Genomic DNA, 15,828 nt, shown 5'->3' on the forward strand with positions numbered 1-15,828 from the left:
ACAAACTGTAGCTTTCTAAAGGAGCCCAGCATGGAGCAAGTGTTCCAAAAATGAAGGCTGAGTCCAAGTCACTTTCCAAGTTTTTAATTTTTATTCACGATAACAGAATATATTCTATTATGCAGAATATCTTCTCCATAATGTCCTTGTTTTCATTGCCTGTTCTCTATCAGCTGTAAATGAAGGTTTTCTACGCTACTCTTCCTATTCATGCAGGTAACAGATTTAACTAATTCTTATGGGTTTGTCTGAACCTGTTGAAGGAGAGACTGGCTTCATGCTATTACATTACGATTACATAACTAACCTACCTACCTTCCTTCCTTCCTTCCCTTCCTTCCTTCTCTCTCCCTTCCTTTCCTTCCTTCTCTCTCCCTTCCCTCCCCTCCTTTCTTTTCCTTTTCCCTTTCCTTCCCTTTCCACAGGGTCTCACTCTGTCACCCAGGCTGGAGTGCAGTGCTACAATCATAGCTTTCTGTAACCTGGAACTCCTGGGCTCAACCAGTTCTCCCACCTTGGCCTTCCAAAGTGCTGGGATTACAGGCATGGGCCACCTTGCCTGGCCTGACTATATGAATTTCAAATATGAGAAATACATCCTCCTCTAGGACTTTGCAGTGGACAAAGACCCTTCATGCCCATTGCTTTATTTAATTCTTCTAACAGTGCTGGCAGATTTGTAGTATTACTTCTGTTTTACAAATAATAAACCTGTGGCCCAGAGAGAACAAGGAGACTGTCCCAAGGTTCCATGGTGAGTTACTGGAGCTCTAGGACTGGGATCTTGGCATCGTGCTTAGGCACAACCGCCTCTCCCAGTGGTCTCAGAACTCCCTAAGGGCAGAGCGGCGTCTCCTCCTAGGCTGTCTCCTCTTGGCCTCCCATCCGGCAGACTGTGTGCTCCCAAGAGCCGTGGGAGTGGGGGTCTCCCCACTCTGCCTGTTCCAGGCCTTTGCGTACTAGAAGAACGGGCAATCTGTGGCATTGTTGATCCACTATTTACCGAGGGCCTGCTATGTGGAGGGATTCCTCACCCGTCAGGTGCTCCCAGGGCCGGGAAGGTGTAACACCAGAGGGTAGAGAGTGGGTGTTTGAATACAGGTCCAGGCTGGGTGCACTCAGCTGGGCAGAGCCGGGAAAGCTGCCCGAGGGGCGAGTTTCGGGTGGGAACTTGAAGAAGCCAGGGGTGCCCAAGGAGGGGGTGGAGCTGCCCCAGCAGAGAAATGAAGGTGCGAACGCCGGGGCGTATCTCGAGCAGAGTGGCCTCGCGAGCAGGGGGCGGGGTGGGCTGAGTGAGCGTAGGGGCCGGCCGGGCTCTAGCTGGGAAACGCAGCCACTCTCCTGCGGCCGCCCTCCCCCACCCTCCCAGGGTCAGCCGGGCCCAGAAGCCGGAGCCTGCGCTTCCCGTCGTCCCGAAGTGCGAGAAACGCGGCCGCAGCTCTGCGCCGAGGAGCCCGGGGAGTCCACTCCCGAGCCTCGGTCTCCCCATCTGTGTGACGCCACAGGAAGTCCTGAGACGCCGCCTCTGCGCGGCCGACCCCTCTCCCGCGCGTGCAACACGTGGGCCTGGCGGGGCAGAGCTGCTTGTGCGCGGCGGGCGGGGTGCGGGGCGCTTGGCGTCGCCCAGGCCCGGGGAGGCGGCTGCAGCCAGAGCGCGCGAGGCAGCCCGCCCTCACCCGGCTTGGGGCGGGGCGGCTGCCCGGCCGCCCCTTTATCTGCCAGCTCCGCCGACTCGGCAGCCGCGGCCCTCCCAGCTCCGCTCCGGCTCAGGTACGGGGCTGCCAAGACGGGAAGGCCCGGCTGGCCGCAGACGAGGGTGCTCTCCACGGGGCGCGGCGGGGCTGCGGGGCTGGACGTGGAAAGGGCAGGGTTCCGCGGGGCAGGGGCGGACTTGGGACCCGGGGAAGACAGGCAGGACGCGGAGCCGGAGGAGAGCACCTGGGATAAGTGAGAGGACGCCCGCCCGGGGAAGCAGCCAGCGGAGGGCGCAGGAAGGAGGAGCTCGCTGGTTGGGGGCGTCTTGGGAAGGGTGGGAGGAGCAGAAGGAGCACGGCTGAGGAGGATGCGGATGGGGGCCCTGAAAGCCTGTTTGTCCAGTGAGCAGGGGAGGGGAGCGCTGCCTGGAGAGAGTGAAGGATGGAGGGCAGGGAGTGGGCAGGGGCGTCTGGCCCGGGGAAGGCCGCTGCCTTCCTGGAGGAGGACAGTCAGGGAGCTCACTGCTTTCTGGAGGAGGAATCTAGGTGAGACCGGGACAGGAAGGGGTGTGGGTGCCCAGAACCGGCTGATGTGAAGGAGTCTCACTTAGGGATCCAGGAACAGTGGGAATAGCACTGCTGGGGGCCAAGAGGGGCACTTGCTCCATGGGCCGAAGCTGCTAGACACCTTGGGGGATGGGGGAGCCTCCCCTGGTGTCAGGAGAGCCTGGGGGTCCCCCACACACAGTGAGGGAAGCGGAAAACCCACAGCACTTGCCTCAAGGCTGCGGGCTTTGAAGACCTCCAGAAATGGCCCTGTGGCAGCCCCTGGAGGAGGCCTGTGGGGCTAGGTCAAGCCAAGGCCTCGGAGTCTGAAGAGTTTGATGGATTCGGAGTCTGGCTGCTCCTGGGTGGACAGCCCAGGACCCCAAGTCTGAGCTCCTATCGGAGAGAGGGACCCAGCCTCTGGTCATGAGGCCTGTGCTACCTCTGGGTCCTTTCGTTGAGAGGCTGCCCCTCTCCAGCCTTAGCTTCTCTGCCCAGAGGGTTCCTTGCTGGTCAGCAGTGAAGCTCAGATCCTTTTTCTGTGCCCCATGCTGGGTGACTATAGCTCGTTCACCCAACCTCTCTGGGCCTGAGAGATTCCCCCTCCTCAGAGCAGTTGTCTCAGCTCCACAGAATAATTTCTTTAAGAACTGCTTTTTCAGGCCATCCGTGGGAGCTCACACTTGTAATCCCAGCGCTTTGGGAGGCTGAGGTGAGAGGATGGCTTAAGGTGGGAGTTCAAGGTTGCAGTGAGCCGAGATGGTGCCACTGTACTCCAGCCTGGGGGACAGAGCATAGACCCTGTTTCAAAAAAAAAAATAAAGGCCGGGCGTGGTGGCTCACACCTGTAATCCCAGCACTTTGGGAGGCCGAGGCAGGCGGATCACCTGAGGTCGGTTGGGAGTTTGAGACCAGCTTGACCAACACGGAGAAACCCCATCTCTACTAAAAACACAAAATCAGCCGGGCGTGGTGGTGCATGCCTGTAATCCCAGCTACTCAGGAGACTGAGGCAGGAGAATCGCTTGAACCCGGGAGGCGGAGGTTGCAGTGAGCCGAGATCATACCATTGTACTTTAGCCTGGGCAACAAGAGCGAAACTTTGTCTCAAAAAATAAAAAAAAAGAAAAGAATTAGGCTGGGCACAGTGGCTCATGATTGTAACCCCAGCACTTTGAGAGGCCAGGGCGGGAGGATTGCTCAAGCCCAGGAATTCAAGACCAGCCTGGGCAACATAGTGAGACCTTGTCTCTACACATAATAAAAAAATTAACCAGGCGTGGTATTGTTTGCCTGTGGTCAGGGCTATTCAGGAGGCTGAGGTGGGAGGATCGCTTGAGCCTGGGCAGTTGAGGCTGCAGTGATCGCTGCACTGCACTTCAGCCTGGTGACAGAGTGAGACCCTATCTCAAGAACAGAAAGAATTACTTATTTCATTCTGATCACATTTTCCAGTACAAATACACAGAAGCCCCAAGTGCCAAAATTACAAAAAAAAAAAAAACAAAAAAAAAACAGTTTCTGTTCAGTTTTGGAAGACATGTAGGGACTTTTTCTTTAAACACTTTGGACCAAGTTGGGGAGTTAGCTTGCATTGAGGGAGGTGACCCAGTTGCTAAGAGACTGGGAGGCCAGCCAGGGATGAAAACTTTGCCTGTATAATCTGTGGTCACCACTGGGTGCCTGGGAGTTGCCCATGGTGGACAAAGGGCAAGAGCGCTGGTTTTGGAGTCAGATAGATGTGCTCTGCCCTCTGGCCTCTGGGGCTGGGCCTCCAGGTTGGCTGTGGATCCAGAGAGTTGTGTGGGAGAGGTAATATGTATGTGAAAGTTCTTGGTAAACACCCAGCCACTATATATTATGAATGGTAGCACCTAATCTCATTAATGATATTTCATGTGCCATATTGGGTCATCTTCACTAAAGACCCTTCAAGAGGGTTTTCCTCCAACAGCCCTAGTATTGACATTGGTCTGGCCTTATTATTTGTATCTAATGGGGTTAGACTTTGCCTTCCATGCTGAGAAAAAGTTGTCTTTAAGAGAATGTGCTGAACAATCAGGGCCCAGAGAGGCAACAATGAATATTTTGCATGCCAAGGAGGAGGCAAAAGAGGAAGTGGGATTGTAACCAAATAATGCTTATAATAGGTGTTATTTAGCTCCAGGAGGGAGGGTAAGCTCCAGGAGGGCAGGGTATTAATATATTGAGGTGTTGGCTGGGCACCGTGGCTCACGCCTATAATCTCAACACTTTGGGAGGCCAAGGTGGGAGGATGACTTGAGACCAGGAGTTCGAGACCAGCCTGGGCAACATAGCAAGACATTGTCTCTACACATAATTTTAAAAAATAGGCATGGTAGCGTGCACTTGTGATTCCCAACTACTCAAGAGTCTGAAGAAGAAGGATCACCAGAGACTGGGAGGTCAAGGCTGCAGTGAGCTGTGTTTGCACCACTGCACTCCAGCCTGGGCGACAGAGCATGACCCTGTCTCAAAAAAAAAAAAAAAAAAAAAAAATCCTGTGGTGTTACCATTGGTATGAATTCCCTGGGCTGTTAGTTCTACGAGGGCAGTGGTTTAAATGGCTCTGTCACTGAGGAAACTCCAGCGCCTGGCACATAGGAGGCCTAAAGTAAATATTCTTGGACTGTCCCAGGGTCTAAGGGCCCTTGGAAGTCACTGGTGAATTTACTCTCTCCTTTGACATTTGGAGAAACAGGGCCAAGAGGGGAAGGGACTTGTGCAAGGTCACACAGGGATTGAGTGGCTGAGTCAGGACGAGAATCCCACAGAAACAGCAGAGCCAGCACTGTTCCAGAGCCAACACCTGGCATCCATAGCTTTGTTTTGCTTCCACAAGAGCCCAAGAGGCAGCTATTTTAATCCTCTGATTCCAAAGAGGAAACAAGCTCAGAGAGGTTGAGGGACTGTTGCAGAGTCACACAGCGGGTGAATTCCAGACCCGAAATTTCATCCTGACATAAAAATGAGGCTTGTGGCTTCTCTTGAAACAGCCTGCCGGAGAGCCTACCGAGATTAGTGGAGGATGTCCACCACCAGGGCAGCAGCCTTCACCAGTTCTCCAGGCTCACCACCTGGCTGGCTTCCCTCCAGGCTGGATCTTCCTAGGCCCCGTGGGCATTTGTGTGGGTGAGCCCGTCGGGGCAGGGAGCCTGTCTGCTTCATCTTCTGTGTGCCCCAGCACACAGAATGCCTGGGTAGCATTGAGGCTGGCATATAGTGAGCACTGAGCGAAATCTGTGAGATGGGGGTAACCCAGGGCTCTCCCTCTCCATAAGCCCATTATCCACCACCTCCCTGCAGCCTGGTCTGTTTTGCCCCAGGGGTGTTATGGGAACCTTTGACAGTGTGTATCCTTGGAGAGCAGGCTGGGGCTTGCAAGCCTTGGTTAAGGAGGGAGGTGAGGAGGGCTGACCTTGAGTTGAGGAATATGAATTGGGAGGGGTGAGGAAGTGGAGGGGAGGGGAAGGGAGGAAGTTGCGGCTCAGGCTGACAGAGGCACTCCTACTGGAGCCCTGGAGATCTCACTTCTGAGGTTCAGCCAACCCAGAAGCCTCCCAAACCTTCTGCGAGACATGTCCAGGCCAGACCGTATGCCATTTGGATCACCTGCTAATTTGGGTTCACCCTCTTGTGCCCTTGAGCTCTCCAGGGCTTCTGAGCTGCTGGAGTTGAGACCCCTTCCCCTGGGACTGTCACTTCTTAGCCATGTTTCGGGCCTGTGGGTAAGCACCAATTTTCAGGGCTCTGTGAATTCAGAACAGTTCCTCTGAATGGTCTTTGCTAAGAACAATTTAATGATTAAGTAAGGTCAGTATCCTTGGAAGTCCAAACTCTAGCCAAATTTCCCTGGTCTGCACCCCTAGGGATAAGGTAAATGTTTAAGCACACAGTGAACTTCCCGAGGCCCCCAAATCCAGTGGAACTAGCTATTGAGGGCTAAAAGGACAGTTTTTTTAGAAAACTCCAAGCAAATCTCTCAGGCTGGGGATATTTCAAAGACTACTACTATTATTGTTAATAATAATTGCAATATTTGTTGAGTCCCTAAACGAAGCTAAAACTTTGTTCTAATAAGTTTAATCTTTACAGCAACCTATGAGGTAGATAATATTGTCATTCCCATGAGGGAGCTAAGGATCAGAGAAGGTGAGTCACTTGTCTAAGGTCACACAGCTAGCATGTTATGGAATCAGGAGTCAAACCTAGTTTGTCTGAATCTGGAGTCCATCTCCTCTGTGTACTTTTATAGTGTCTGCTTTTTCCTTTATTCCTAACCTCCTTCCATTCTGATTCCCAGTGAGTAGTGGACAGGAGCCTCTGAAGTTTGCCTGACACCATCAACCAGGCCCTAGTCACCTGGCTTTGCCTTTGCCTTTGCTTTGCTGTGTGATCTTAGGTAAGTCAAACTTTTCAGCTGGCTCTGGGTTTCCCCATAAGTCTCATGCAGAGATGAATGGTGAGCTGCTTGCAGCAGCGGAGGCCTGGCTAGGAGAGCACACAGTTTAGCATGGATTTCACCACTATGGGAGTGGTGAAGCGGGGGAGGAGAGGTGTGGGAGGTTGTCTTTAGCCCCACCCTCTGGTGACATCACACAAGACACCCCCTGTCCCTGAAGCCCCGCCCCTAGTGCCCTTCATCTGTGGAAGTGCTCAGCATCTGGTGAATTTGCCCAGTCCCACAGTAGAGGTCACCAGACCCCACGCTCGAGAGAAACCCCCAGGTACCCAGTGCAATTTGCCAGACTTGGAGGGGCCCATGGAGGTGTGCTGGGCTGAGCTGCCTGAATAGACAGGGCCCAGCAGCCTGGTGGGGACACGACTCAGAGGCTGACCACTCAGAGGATGCCCTGATGGTGCCCTCTGGATACCCATCCTCATCCTGCTGGCTCAAGCTTGACACCTGCCCCTGCTTTTTCCTTTCCCCTGGATCAGAGTCCCTTTCCATGGAGTCAGGAGGTGGAAACTAATTCCGAAAACAGACCTACTTAGGGGGAGTGAGGCCTCTAGCTGAGGTCTGAAGGAAATAGGGCAGCGGGGCCTCTGTCATCCTAGCATGTTGCCTCCGGGTTTTGTCCATAGGGCCCATTATGTCTGGGGGAGGGAGGTATAAGCGAGCGCTGTCACTCACCTAAGGAAGTGGCTTGAGCCAGGGCCTCTCTGGAGAAGATCAGGAGCAAGCAGGTAGCCAGCAACTGAGGGAGACTGAATTGCTAGAAGCCTAAGAAAGTAATTTATCAGAAAGGGCCTGGTTGCCTGCTTTAGACCAGGATTTTGCAAAGTTGTTCTGTAGGATGCAGACACGTGTGTCTGGAGCAGGGCAACAGTAGTGTCTGCAAGCATCTACAGCCTGGTCCTGGCTTCACCTCCCTCCCCCATCCTCCAACCTTGGGTAAGGAGCTTTTTTTTTCTTTCTTTTTTGTTTTAGAGAGTCTCACTTTGTTGCCCAGACTGGAGTGCACTGGCACGATCTCGGCTCACTGCAATCTCAGCTCCCTGGGCTCAAGTGATTCTCCTGCCTCAGCCTCCTGAGTAGCTGGGATTACAAGCATGCACCACCATGCCTGGCTAATTTTCGTATTTTTAGTAGACATGGGGTTTCCCCATGTTGGCCAAGCTGGTCTCGAACTACTGACCTCAGGTGATCCGCCCACCTCAGCCTCCCAGTGAGCTGGGATTACAGGTGTGAGCCACTGCGCCCAGCTGGGAGCTTTTGACTTCTCTGAATTTCATTATCCACAACAACAAAATGGGCAGAATAGTACTTACCTCCCAGGCTAGTTATGAGAGTTAATTGCAACAGGACTGTAAAGAGTGGGCATATAGTAAACACTTTCTACAGTTAAACTGGCTTTTTTTTTTTTTTTTTCTTGAGATGGAGTCTCGCTCTGTTGCCCAGGCTTGAGTGCAGTGGTGCGATCTTGGCTCAGTGCAACCTCCGCCTCCCAGGTTCAAGGCATTCTCCTGCATCAGCTTCCCGAGTAGCTGGGACTACAGGCACGTGCCACCACGCCCTGCTAATTTTTGTATTTTTAGTAGAGATGGGGTTTCACCATGTTGGCCAGAATGGTCTCGATCTCTTGACCTCATGATCCACCCACCTCGGCCTCCCAAAGTGCTGGGATTACAGGCGTGAGCCACCGCGCCCGGCCTCAACTGGCTTTATAATATAATTATTACTAGGGAAGGAATCCATGGTCACATAAGCTTGGCAAATGTTGATTCAACAAAGCTAAGCCGACTTCCTTGCTGCAGGACTTCTTAGAGCTTTTTGTTTTTTTTTTTTTTTTGAGACAGGGTCTCACGCTATCACCCAGGCTGGAGTGCAGTGGCACAATCTTGGCTCCCGGCAACCTCCGCCTCTGAGGCTCAAGGGATCTTCCTGCCTCAGCTTCCCAAGTAGCTGGGACTACAGGTGCACTCCACCACACCTGGCTAATTTTTGTATTTTTTCATAGAGACGGGGTTTTACCATGTTGCCCAAGCTGGTTTCGAACTCCTGGTTGCAAGTGATCCGCCTGCCTCCGCCTCCCAAAGTGCTGGGATTACAGGCATGAGCCATCGTGTCCAGCCCTTCTGAGAGTCTTTAATGTGCTGTTATATCTTGGGAAGTTCCAAGAGTGGGATATGGAGCACAGGACTGGACTTATCAGATCACAGGCACCCAGGAGCTAGTTGTCCACAGGGCACAGCCATCGCCATCATTCGCTGGTCTGTGCCGCAGTAGTGGAATAGAAACCTTGCTGGGTGTGAGGACTCTGGGGAAGGCCTTCCAGTTTCTGGGCTCTGCTTTCCTAAGTGTAAAACAAGAGAGTTGCACAAGATGCTTTCAGAGGTCTTTTCTGGTCCCTGCAAGGTTCTCAGTTGGGAAGACAAAGTGGTGGACAAGAGTGGGGGCCAGATTGTTGAGGTTGAAGCCATCTCTTGGGGAGATGGAGAAATCCAGTACTGGCTCCCCAGCCAGCAAGGCTGGCCAAGGGGGGTCTTGTGCTCTGGATGGAAGTGGCCCCGTTAATTAGTGCAGCAGCAATGTCTGCTTCCTAAATCTGCCCTGTGCCAGGCTCGCTGGGGAATAGAAGAGTCCTGCACATGCCTGTTGTCCTAAGTAGCAGCCCCTGTGCAGCAGTGTAACGACTCCTGCTTCCCCACTGGACTACGAAAGGTTGGGGAGCAGGGCTGATGCCAGAATCCTAATATAGGAGGAGCTTAGGAATGCAAATCAGGCTCTGGAGATGTGGGCTTGTGGGGGTGGGGTCGTCTTGATGCTGCCCTTGCATAGCAAGCACTCTGCATTTACTTGGACTGTGTGTGACTTATTTGATTGGTTTTGGGGGTGATCACAGTGCCGCTGGGGGCAGAGAACATGAATGCTTTATCCTGCCTGACTCTCTTTTCCTTGTCTGGTGACTGGTGCAAAGGTAGTCACAATAAATATCTGATGAACCTGAACACTGAGTCCAATAAGTAAGTTTGGAGGGAATTTATTTGGCAGGCAGGGAGGGATTGTCTGGCAGGTTTTTCAATAACTATTTGAGTTAATGAATGATACAATGAATGACGGTAAGCCTGAATTATGTCATTGAAGCCAGGTAAAACAGTATATAATTAGGAAACGATAAATAGCACTTGCCACCTTGTGTTGCAAAGTGCATTTTAGGGTAGTGGTTAAGAGCACAGTGGCTCACACTTGTAATCCCAGCACTTTGGGAGGCCGAGTGGGAGGGTAGCTTGAGGCCAGGAGTTCGAGACCAGCCTGGGCAACAAAGTGAGACCCTGACTCTATAATAAAGTAAAAATAAATTTAAAAAATCAGCTGGGCATGGTAACATGTACCTGTAGCCCCAGCCACTTGGGAGGCTGATAGGAGGATTGTCTGAGTCCATGAGGTCAAGGCTGCAGTGAGCTGTGATTATACCACTGTGCTCCAACCAGGGGGACAGAGCAAGACGCTATCTAAAAACAAAACAAGGCCGGGTGCCGTGGCTCACGCCTGTAATCCCAACACTTTGGGAGGCCAAGGTAGGCGGATCACCTGAGGTCAGGAGTTCGAGACCAGCCTGGCCAATGTGGTGAAACCCTGTCTCTACTAAAAATACAAAAATTAGCTGGGCGTGGTGGCGGGCATCTGTAATCCTAGGTACTCGGGAGGCTGAGGAGAATTGCTTGAACCCAGGAGGTGGAGGTTGCAGTGAGCCGAGATTGAGCCATTGCACTCCAGCCTGGGTGACACAGCGAGACTCCGTCTCAAACAAACAAAACACAAAAAACCAGACGAGTTCAGAGCATGCCTCTGCCATCTGCTACTTCCTGGCTAGGTGGGTGGGCAAGGCACTTAACTTCTCTGTACTTCAGTTTCCTTACCTGGAAAATGGGAATAATGATAGTGTCTGCCTCTCAGGGTTGATGGGAAGCTTCTAGCAGGTGCTGTGTGAGCATTTGCTATGATTTGTTTTTGTTTCTATATCTTTTGCCAGATCATGACATTCCTGAGGGCAGGGATCAAATCTTTCACTCTGTTCTTTGTCCCATCCAGCACAGGGTCTGAGGCAAAGAAGGGCTCAGTAAGTGTTTGTTAAATGAATGAATCAAGGTTAAACTGTGTAACCCATTATAGGTCAGGGGAAAGTGGGATTGGGGGAGCAGTAAGGAGGCCCCAGAGGTGGCAGCTTGTACTGGTCTTAAAGGATTTCAGTGCAGGGAAAGGAAGGTGGCACAGGGTGTGACATTGGGGTTAAGTGGGGAATAAGGGTAGTAGGAGCAGGTCATGTGGGCCTTGAGTGCCAGGGTAAGGGGTTATGTTGGATTTATTTGGAACTAGCAACCACGGGCAGTTGGGGGAGGGCCGGGAGAGGGGATTTTGAGAGTGAGGGTGTGATTCATCAGTTGTTAAATGGGGACTTTCAGGAAAAAAGTGGTCTTTTCAGTTGGGCCTGGAAGGATATGAAGTGTTATCAGAATGGTGTCATGTTGTTCTTTCTTTTTTCTTTTTTTTTTTTTAGACGGAGTTTCCCTCTTGTTGCCCAGGCTGGAGTGCAATGGTGCGATCTCGGCTCACCGCAACCTCCGCCTCCTGGGTTCAAGTAATTCTCCTGCCTCAGCCTCCGGAGTAGCTGGGCTTACAGGCATGTGCCACCACGACCGGCTAGTTTTGTATTTTTATTTATTTATTTATTTATTTATTTATTTATTTATTTATTTATTTATTTTTGTGACAGAGTCTTGCTGTGTCGCCCAGGCTGGAGTGCAGTGGCGTGATCTTGGCTCACTGCAAGCTCCGCCTCCCGGGTTCACGCCATTCTCCTGCCTCAGCCTCTCCGAGTAGCTGGGACTGCAGGCGCCTGCCACCATACCTGGCTAATTTTTTGTATTTTAGTAGAGACAGGGTTTCACCATGTCGGCCAGGATGGTCTCGATCTCCTGACCTAATGATCCGCCCGCCTCAGCCTCCCAAAGTGCTGGGATTACAGGCGTGAGCCACCGTGACCGACCTAGTTTTGTATTTTTAGTAGAGACGGGATTTCTCCATGTTGGTCAGGCTGGTCTCGACCTCCCGACCTCAAGGTGATCTGCCTGCCTCAGCCTCCCAAAGTGCTGGGATTATAGGCGTGAGCCACCACGCCTGGTCATGTTGTTCTTTCATTCAGCAAACATTGAGTGCCAGCTACTTGCTAAGCACCAGGGATTCACAAAATAATGAGACAAACTGCCTCCCCTTGATGAGCTCACACGAACAATCACGAGAAGTGTGAAAATGGTCAAAGGATGGTCTGATGATAAGCACTCAAGTGGAGGGGTCATCGTAGGAGGTTCAGGAGGCCAGGGAAAGCATCCCAAAAGAAATGTGGGTTTTTTTTTGTTTGTTTGTTTGTTTTTTGAGGCAGAGTCTTGCTGTCACCCAGGCTGGAGTGCAGTGGCGCGATCTCTGCTCACTGCAGGCTCCGCCCCCCGGGTTCATGCCATTCTGCCTCAGCCTCGAGCAGCTGGGACTACAGGTGCCCCCCACCTCACCCAGCTAAATTTTTGTATTTTTAGTAGAGACAGGGTTTCACCGCGTTAGCCAGGATGGTCTCGATCTCCTGACCTCATGATCCGCCCGTCTCGGCCTCCCAAAGTGCTGGGATTACAGACGTGAGCCACTGCACCCGGCCCCTGTTTGTTTTTTTAAGAGACAGGATCTGGCTTGAGATCAAGCTTGAGTGTAGTAGTGTGATCGTAGATCACTGTACATCGAATTCCTGGGCTCAAGGGATCCCCCTGCCCCAGACTCCCCAGCAGCTGGGACTACAGGCACATGCCACCACACCTGGCTAACTTTTTTGTAGAGATAGGATCTCACTACGTTGCCCAGGCTGGTCTTGAACTCCTGGCCTCAAGCAATCCTCCTGCTTTGGTCTCTCAAAGCGCTAGGATTACAGGAGTGAGGCCTCATGCCTAGCCAAGAAATGGGTTTTTGAGGGATGAATAGGGGTTTGCCTAGTAGGCAAGATGAGGAAAATGTCTCAGGCAGAGGGAACGGCTTGTGTAAAGCTATAGACATGTGAAAGGGCAGTCCAGGGGTTGGTGGGGCTATGTCTGGATTTGAAGTGCACTGTGGTTATGCAACAAGACTGGAGAGGGTAGCAGGGACCAGGTCATGCAGGGTAATAGAGGGTCAGTAGGGGACCCTGGCCACTCTCGAGGAGCTAGATAGGTAGAGGCAGTGGGTCTGTTAGCAAGGTCATTATTGCCACCAGATGAACACTAATGGTGTCATGAACACGGGCTGAGAGAGCCTCACCCCTCTCATGTGTTTCACATGGCCAGATCTGTTCTTGAGGAGAGAAAACAGCTGGTGCTGCTGTGTAGAGCCTGGACTGGAAAGGAAATTAACTAGGCAGGGAGCCTTATTAATTAATACATTCCTCAAACATTTATTGAGCACCTACTATGTGTCAGGCGCTGTTCTAGGTACCTGGAATACATCAGGGATCCTTGCTCTCATGAGGTCAGAGATGAGGAATTCCACAGGACGAGTCCTCTGTTCTTAAACCGAGTGTAAGGATAAGGCCGTTGGAGAGGAGGGAGTAGGATTTGGGTATCAGAGTCCCCCAGCTGCTGCTCGTGGGGGTGAGGACACCAGGCCCCTGACTTTGCTCTGGTCTCTCTCCCAGCTCCCTGCCCAGGCCCACAGCCATGGCCATAGCCCAGAAACTCGGCTACCTCCTGCCCAGTCTGCGGCAGGTCATCCAGGAGCCTCAGCTGTCTCTGCAGCCAGAGCCTGTCTTCACGGTGGATCGAGCTGAGGTGCCGCCACTCTTCTGGAAGCCCTACATCTATGCGGGCTACCGGCCGCTGCATCGGACCTGGCGCTTCTATTTCCGCACGCTGTTCCAGCAGCACAACGAGGCCGTGAATGTCTGGACCCACCTGCTGGCAGCCCTGGTACTGCTGCTGCGGCTGGCCCTCTTTGTGGAGACCGTGGACTTCTGGGGAGACCCACACGCCCTGCCCCTCTTCTTCATTGTCCTTGCCTCTTTCACCTACCTCTCCTTCAGTGCCTTGGCTCACCTCCTGCAGGCCAAGTCTGAGTTCTGGCATTACAGCTTCTTCTTCCTGGACTACGTGGGGGTGGCTGTGTACCAGTTTGGCAGTGCCTTGGCACACTTCTACTATGCTATCGAGCCCGCCTGGCATGCCCAGGTGCAGGCTGTTTTTCTGCCTATGGCTGCCTTTCTCGCCTGGCTTTCCTGCATTGGCTCCTGCTATAACAAGTACATCCAGAAACCAGGCCTGCTGGGCCGCACCTGCCAGGAGGTGCCCTCCGCCCTGGCCTACGCACTGGACATTAGTCCTGTGGTGCATCGTATCTTCGTGTCCTCCGACCCCGCCACAGATGACCCAGCTCTTCTCTACCACAAGTGCCAGGTGGTCTTCTTTCTGCTGGCTGCTGCCTTCTTCTCCACCTTCATGCCCGAGCGCTGGTTCCCTGGCAGCTGCCATGTCTTCGGGCAGGGCCACCAACTTTTCCACATCTTCTTGGTGCTGTGCACGCTGGCTCAGCTGGAGGCTGTGGCACTGGACTATGAGGCCCGACGGCCCATCTATGAGCCTCTGCACACGCACTGGCCTCACAACTTTGCTGGCCTCTTCCTGCTCACGGTGGGCAGCAGCGTCCTCACTGCGTTCCTCCTGAGCCAGCTGGTACAGCGCAAACTTGATCAGAAGACCAAGTGAAGGGGGATGGCATCTGGTAGGGAGGGAAGTATAGTTGGGGGACAGGGGTCTGGATTTGGCTCCAGGTGGGAACAAGGCCTCGTAAAGTTGTTTGTGTCTGGTCCACAGCGACTCCCTGTTCACGACTCAACTGCCAAGGGCGTCACTGGCCAATTCTTGGATTTAGGGATTGGCTAGGAGTTGCTGGGGTCCACTCCTGGGCCTGCCCCAGCTCCTTGCCCAGGGAGAGGGAAAGAGTTAAAGGTGTGGGCCACTCCAGCTTGCCCTTCCACTGCCACTCACCGGGGTGAGGCTGGGGGTCAGCTTGGTGAGGATTGGGGCTTCTAGATTGTCTAGGCAGGAGGTGAAACTTAGGCCGGAGTCAGATTTGAGCTGAGCCAGGGGAGGCCTTGGCAACACACTTCTACTCAGATTTCGTTGCTGGATGCGGAAGGGGCAGGCCCAAAATATATGCAGGATCTTACTGTCCCTTGAATCCCAGCCACAAGTGTTGGAGCTGCAGAGAGACCCCAAAGGTAGTAGATTGTGCCAGATACAAATGGGTCCCATCCAGTGCTTCATACCCCTTCAGTCACCATCCCAGACAGTGAGCCTCAGATCTCCTAGCTCTGGCTTCTGTGTCCCACACGGCCTGTTCCCAGCTTCTCTTCTGGTTCCCTTGTTAAGGATTCATTTATCCATTCAGTGTTTCCTGGGTCTCTGCTCAGAGGCAGGTCACCACTGGGCCCTGTGGATCAATGCAAGATGACAAAGGCTTTTTTTTTTTTTTTTTTTTGAGGAGTTTCGCTCTTGTTGGCTAGGCTGGAGTGCAATGGTGTGATCTCAGCTCACTGCAACCTCCGCCTCCTGGGTTCAAGCGATTTTCCTGCCTCAGCCTCCCGAGTAGTTGGGGTTACAGGCATGTGCCACCATGCCTGGCTAATTTTCTGTATTTTTAGTAGAGATGGGGTTTCTCCATGTTGGTCAGGCTGGTCTTGAACTCCTGACTTCAGGTGATCCGCCCACCTCGGCCTCCCAAAGTGCTGGGATTACCCGCATGAGCCACCGCGCCTGGCCGACAAAGGCTTTGATATCAGAATGAACTGTCAAGGGAAGTGCTGGAGAGGGATTAACCTGTGCTGCCAGGGACTGTCAGGGTCTTAGGTTGGGGAGTGTGAATAGGAGTTTGCAGATGGAGAATAGGAAGGGCATTCCAGGCAGAGGGAAACCTGTGCAGAGACCCAGAGGTGCGGAAGGAAAAGTGGGGCTGGGGCTGGGGTGGTCTGGATTATGGCCTGGATGCAATAAAGTGACTGTGACAGTAGCCGCCTCTTTGTTTTTTGTCTCCTGTTTCAGGGAGGGGCCCCTGCTC

The 15,828-nt window shown here is 52.8% G+C and overlaps 1 protein-coding gene across 7 annotated transcripts; it reads left to right on the forward strand.

Moving 5' to 3' along the window:
- The first annotated feature begins 1,303 nt into the window (after nucleotides 1-1,303).
- Nucleotides 1,304-15,780, forward strand: PAQR7 (progestin and adipoQ receptor family member 7). 7 transcript variants are annotated; one of them, XM_063631602.1, is made up of 5 exons: nucleotides 1,306-1,770; nucleotides 6,565-6,663; nucleotides 10,739-10,825; nucleotides 11,264-11,386; nucleotides 13,415-15,780. In XM_063631602.1, the coding sequence occupies exon 5, from the start codon at nucleotides 13,437-13,439 to the stop codon at nucleotides 14,475-14,477; it is 1,041 nt and encodes a 346-aa protein (XP_063487672.1). In that variant the 5' UTR covers nucleotides 1,306-1,770; nucleotides 6,565-6,663; nucleotides 10,739-10,825; nucleotides 11,264-11,386; nucleotides 13,415-13,436; the 3' UTR covers nucleotides 14,478-15,780. The 7 variants fall into 7 exon arrangements, with proteins under 7 accessions (XP_063487673.1, XP_055118707.1, XP_063487672.1 ...); XM_063631603.1 differs by lacking the exon at nucleotides 11,264-11,386 and having other exon boundaries at nucleotides 1,304-1,770; XM_063631601.1 differs by lacking the exon at nucleotides 10,739-10,825.
- The last annotated feature ends 48 nt before the right edge of the window (nucleotides 15,781-15,828 follow it).

This window comes from Symphalangus syndactylus, chromosome 22, assembly GCF_028878055.3.
Source record: "Symphalangus syndactylus isolate Jambi chromosome 22, NHGRI_mSymSyn1-v2.1_pri, whole genome shotgun sequence".
NCBI classification, from domain to species: Eukaryota; Metazoa; Chordata; class Mammalia; order Primates; family Hylobatidae; genus Symphalangus; species Symphalangus syndactylus.

Excerpts from the sequence above, each read along its gene's own strand:
- PAQR7 (XM_063631603.1), top strand. The coding sequence starts at position 13,437 with ATGGCCATAGCCCAGAAACTCGGCTACCTCCTGCCCAGTCTGCGGCAG.